This window comes from Tiliqua scincoides, chromosome 6 (genome assembly GCF_035046505.1).
Source record: "Tiliqua scincoides isolate rTilSci1 chromosome 6, rTilSci1.hap2, whole genome shotgun sequence".
Taxonomy (NCBI): domain Eukaryota; kingdom Metazoa; phylum Chordata; class Lepidosauria; order Squamata; family Scincidae; genus Tiliqua; species Tiliqua scincoides.
The window spans coordinates 82107315-82113314 of NC_089826.1; the positions used below are offsets into that span (position 1 = coordinate 82107315).

The following is a 6000-nucleotide window of genomic DNA, read 5'->3' on the forward strand; positions in this document are numbered from 1 at the left end:
ATAATAATAATAATAATAATAATAATAATAATAATAATAATAATAATACAGGTATTTCTATACCACCTTTCTTGGTCGTCAGATTTCTCCTCAGACTTTATTCAAGCCGGTTTACATAGGCAGGCTATTTAAATCCCCGTAGGGATTTTTACAATTGAAAGAAGGTTCTATCTTTCAAGAACCACAACATTCAGATGTTTCTTTCTTGATCTGGTCCCACATCCTGGCCTCCATCCTCCCACGCTTAGAGCAGATGGAATAACTCGGCTCAGTTTGTCAGCTGCTTCAAGGTTGCACGGTGCCGGTGGCCTTGAACTGGCGACCTTGTGGATGTTATCTTCAGGCAGACAGAGGCTCTACCCTCTAGACCAGACCTCCTGCCCAGATAATGGCAGTTTTGCCCCTCACAGATAAGCAAATTTGCAGGTAGTGAATTTGCATATAAAGAGATTTCACTGTAATTAACCATAGAGCATTGGCATAGATAGATGAGCAAAACACTAAGTTTTGCAGGAGCCGCACCTTGGCGTGCAAGGGGTCCCTCCCCTCCCCTGTGGAGGCATACACTTCCATTTTGCTCCCCCCCCACCCAGAATAGCTCTTGCATGCCTCAGTGAGGCTCCCTGCAGAACTTACTGCTTTGCTTTCCCTCTAGCTATGCCATTGCTATAGAGTTGCTACTATGGCAAGAAGGTTCGATTGCTCTCTCTAGGCCGAGCATATTGCTTGATCATGGATAGCTTTTTCAGGACTTTTCTCATGTCTGTAGTGTTACTTCCGGGATTGGATTGTAACGGTTAGGACTGAAACCCTTCAACCTGTCAAGTGACTGAGAGGTAATAAGACCGTCTTGGAAGGTGAGAATTTGTTACTCCACATCAGTCTCTAGACTTGGGTCATCCACCAGCTGTGATGCTGGGCAGGTTGATTCTTCTGCGACACTTGGCGGAATGTTCCAAGGTGCAGAACTTATTTGAACCAGATGTGCAAAGGCAACTCCCTGACACGAATGTGGAATTAATCATCAGCAAATATTCCTACAACAAGAAAGGATCCCTTGCCTATTATAGCGATGGGAACTGTGTGCAAATTAAATGTTTCATTTTTTTTTTTAATATAATGCTTTATTTATTTATTACAGATACAGGTAAGGAAAATTGGATAGACTTAGGGATAGGACTACATAGGTTACACACGAGGGTGGTGGCCATCGATTACAACAAACATTAATCCAAACGAAATTAATAATCAATACAAAAATTATCATATTCTTTAACCCAACTGGTTAATACTTTAACATTCCATATTTTTCCTCTAACCTTATCTATCCCATCATAAAAAAAAAACACTTCAAACTTTTACTTATACACTCTTCTTACCACTAAACTAGTCTCTAAAATAAAATCTTTCTTATCTGATTCTTAATTTCTAATATGACATCTAAAAAGAAGTCTCCGATTACCATGGTATTACCTCCTTCAATATCTCTTATAACATGTTATACATCATTTTCCATAACTATCCAATCAAAATGGCTTCAAATTTTTACTTATAGACTCTTCTTACCACTAAACTAACCTCTAAAATACAATCTCTTATCTGATTCTTAATTTCTAATATCACATCTAAAAACAAATATCTCCAATTACAATAATATTATACTTCGCTTATCCACTACATATTTATTAACCCAAAATACAGGTTTAATATTTTCTCCAAAATAAATTGACATCTATAATTTATTTTATTTACCTTCTTTTTTTTTTTTATAAAATAACCCTTTTATTTGTCTTAATACCATTATATTTTACACAATACTTATATTCCAAAATTGCAGTTCCTTTGCCTGTTGATTCACGTGTGTCCCCCTGGCATAGTGTCTGGTGCACATGCCCCTTAGGTTCTGCCCAAGTTATGCCTCTGTCTCTCCAGAAAGTATGACCTTGCTCAGTGTTTGAAGAAGGGATAAAACAAACATTCATTGTATCACTGTGCAGTGGCATACCTGGGGGGGTAAAGCGGGGCAAATGCCCTAGGCATGACTCTCCAGGGGCTCCTCCTCAACCTTGCCTCCCCAATGCCCATTTGCCTTTTTCTTTAAGCTGCCAGCTTCTCTCCCTTTTTTTAAAAAAAGCCTCCTCCTCCTAAAAAGGATGGGAGCCCAGGGTCGCTGTGGAGAGGCAGCAAGAAACTGCCTCTCTGGCAGCCACTTGGTGCTGGACTGCACCACCCCTGCCCTCCTCCTTTATAGGAGAGGAAACGGCACCCTAGAGAGGCAGTGCAATGGGGGTTGCACGCCCGTTGCACTGCTTTAGGGTGCCCCTTTCCTCTCCTCCTATAAAGGAGGAGGGCAGGGGGGTAACCCGCTTCCAAGGCCCTGTTAGAGCCTTCTGCTTCTCTTGTAATTGGCGTGGAGGTCTCTTTTGGAGAGGTCTGGGGTTGCTGGAAGCAGCGCCCAAGACAGGCAAGCTTCCAGCAGCCCCAAACCGCTCCAAAGGAGACCTCCACGCTGCTTACAAGCGGCACAGAAAGCTCCGTCAGGGCCTCAGCTGCCTCCTTCCATGGAGGTCCCCGCATGGAAGTAATTGTGGTGATGATGATGTCACCGCAATTACTTCCTGGTCGGGGCAGGAGGGGGCAGAAAAGAGGGTGTGGGGGTGGAAACTGGAGGTTGCCCTGAGCACCAGGACCCCCAGGAATGCCACTGTCACTGTGTCCATCATGGAAAACAAATTGGAAGTGAAACTAACAGGTTTGGAAGTCATCAGGGGTCTAGATTAGGATACCAGCTGACATCCCAGAGTAAACAGCTGGATGGGGCACTCCAGAGTTCAGAGAGTCAGTGGTGTAACCAGAGGGAGGTCAAAGCACTAGGTTTTGCAGGGAGCTTTAGCATGGCGCGCAAGCAACCCCTCCCATTCCCCTTCAGAACCATTCCAGACAGGGGGACCAAAACAGAGGCATACGCCTGGCTCCAAAGGGGAGGAGGAGGAGCTGCTGACAAACTGCGATGAAGCTCCCTGCAAAACTTAGTGCTTCGCACCCCCTCTAGCCTTGCCACTGCAGAGAGTTCACCCTAAATTTACCAAAGAACCTCCCAGAATCCAGGCTGTAGATCCTATGGCTGCAAAAGAAAGGGGCTAAAAACCCAACCCTTTCAGTGGAATTAAAAAAATAAGCTTAAGGACAAGAATATGCATACCCATAAGAACATATCCCTTACAGAAAATATGCAGATCATACCAAATTTGGAGAGAACCTTTTTTTTTTTTAAAAAAAAATAGTATATTTAGTACTTTGGTATCTACTGCTTTGAGGGTCCAATTTGGTGAGGAAAGTGGCCTAAAAAATACTGAACCTAAATAAACAATAATTTCTCCAGATTTATAGTCCTGGGTGTGACCTTCTCTCCTTCCCCACAACGGTTGCTCAGCATGCGGCTGAATCTTTCCCCCATTTCATGGCATACTTGCTGTTGTTAAGGGTTGCTCATGCCGTGGGCTGACAAAGTGTTGAGTGTTCAAATGAATGTGGAGAGGAAAAAAGCAGTTTTCCATCAAAGCTGACAAGGGGAAAAGAAACCTTTAACAGTGAAAGTGGCTTAAACGCATTGGTCCCATTTTATGTGTTTTTTTGGAGGATTTATACCCCACCTTTCCTGTTAAAAACAACCCAAGGCAGCTAACATTAGAAAAGGGGGAAAAATATAGAAGTAAACACACTAAAAATATATAAAGAAATAGCAGCACAATTTCTCAATACGGAGTACAATGGGCCCTCTGCAGGGTTTGGTTCTGGAATCCCATGTGATACCAAAATGCGTAGATGTTTGAGAACCCAATCTTGTGGTCGGCAGCACGGCTCCGTGCCGCCGACTACAGTTGCAAATGTGCCGTAAGGCACGTTCGCAGAACTAACCGCCGGGCTCCTGCCCGTGCTAGCCCAGCGCCAGCCAGTGCTGGACTAGCGCGGAGCTGTCGCCCAGGTTCCGTGCCTTGGTGGTCGCCCAGGTTCCGCGCCTTGGACCGCTGGGCTGCGGAATGGGAGGCAGGGGCATGGAGAGGGGCGGGGAGGAGGGGTTTTGGGAAGGAGGGAGGCTGGCGGGGGCAGAGAGAGGGCGGGCAGGAGGTGTGCCTGGGGGAGGAATGGGAGGCAGGTCCATGGAGCTCTGCTCCGCAGGATTCAAGACGCTCGTGGAGGGCTGTGTGCCCTCCACGAGCGCCTTTACCTTAAAGTGAGTAGCCCCATTGCGGTAAAGTGAGTAAAGTGGGTAAAGTGAGTAGCCCCATTGTGGGGCTGTTTACCTTACTCGGCGGAAGGGGACGAACATCCCCTTCTCCCGAGGCACCTCCCTTGGTAGGAGGTGCAGGATTTGGCAGCAGCCCTCCTTGGTACCACCGAGCCTGGGCACCCCGGGCAGTTCAGGATTGGGCTGTAAGTCAGCAGATGTCATGCTGATAAAATAGTGTAAATTTGTGGAAAGTGCATAAATGCCAGTTCTGGCAGTGCAGCTGGGGGATAGAACTGGGCAGTGAGTTGCAACTCCACAGGAGCATGGCAAAATATTCCTGGAGGACAACACTGCTGATCTCTGAAATGATCTCTAGTCTGAAGGCACAAATGAAATGTGTAGGAAAGCAGCCCTGGGTCTTTATAAATGGGACTATGTATGTACATGATGAGCTCATATGTACTGTGGAATTGTAATGCATGGCAATGTTTAGAGTGTGTTTTATTTAGAACTCAGTGTGTAATCAGTAAATAGAATGGAAGCAGCTAGCCTAAAATGTTGCAATTGGATAACTACATTGAATGCTGCGTATTAATCTTCCGACTGGAAAAAGGCACACATCTATCTTATCCTTTTGATGAATCAAGCCACAGGAAATTACCATAGGAAATTACATTAAGCCTCCATGTTCTGGTGGTTTATAACACAGAGGGTGGTAAATTTTTACAGCGATTACAGTGTGTACTGTAATAGACATTAACAGTCAGGGGTGGAAAATTCACCATGGCAAATATTGCTCACTGTGTTTCAATAACAGAATCTAAAAAAACAGCCTGGGTTCCCCTTCAGGAGTTGTTACTGATAGTAGTTTAGTTGCAGAACTGGCTGAAATTAATACCGTATATAAACTTTAAACCCTTTCTGTCGTTGGGAGCTTAAGACCGTTACAGTGAAAGAGTAAAAATGAACAACCTGCTTCCTATTAATTTATAGTGCATGTTTATTTTTTTGCCATGGCTTCAGGCTGGGAAGGAGAATGTCAAGCAAGTTGAAGTTCCATTGCTTTCAATGGGAACATTAGGCAAGTGCAGCTAATTAAAAGGGCTTAGCTTGAGCTAGATGGTGTCCGTGGTATTTTGTGGTTACATATATGTACTATGATTGTTCTGCCAGACCCATTCCAAGATGGTGAGATATTGGGCGCCACCAACTTGAATCTCTCAGCATCTTGATTACTGTTGACCAATGTCATTTTAAATAAATAGCCAGAATACCGCCTTTCAGTTCAAAAGAAAACACTGTGTAACAACAAAAAATGGTTTTTGTTGAATTTTTAATGTTTCATATACAATTCAGAAATCCATGAAATCTCATGAGATCCAAAATGGTGATGCCCAAATCACACAAGATTTTGTGAGATCCAAGTTGGCAGAGCCCAAAACTCATGCGATTTGGATCCCACCATCTTCTTGGATCTTGCAAAATCACATCTCACAAGATTTTGTGTGATCCAAGATGGTGGTGCCTGAGGGAACAGGTAGGGAGGGGCACCAGAAATATCCTGTAGTAACCCTGTGAGTCTGCTGCAACACTCAGTCTAAAGCATTGCAACACACACTTTGGGAACTCCTGGCCTAATGCATTGTAATACACTTACCATACAAGTGCCTAGTGTAAATTGTGTCTTAAGTATTGATGCTATGACAAAAATAGTGACTTTTTAAAAATCCTCTCACACACAAACAAAATATCAAAATATCAGAAAAACA

General features: G+C 44.0%; 1 protein-coding gene across 1 annotated transcript in view; it reads right to left on the minus strand.

Annotated features, from left to right (window-relative positions):
• Window positions 1–4248, minus strand: part of LOC136656092 (histone-lysine N-methyltransferase PRDM9-like) — a 30426-nt gene extending 26178 nt beyond the window's left edge. Inside the window, 1 exon segment of the mRNA XM_066632933.1 lies at window positions 4229–4248. Within this exon segment, the coding sequence (XP_066489030.1) occupies window positions 4229–4248 (20 nt within the window).
• Between the last annotated feature and the right edge of the window lie 1752 nt (window positions 4249–6000).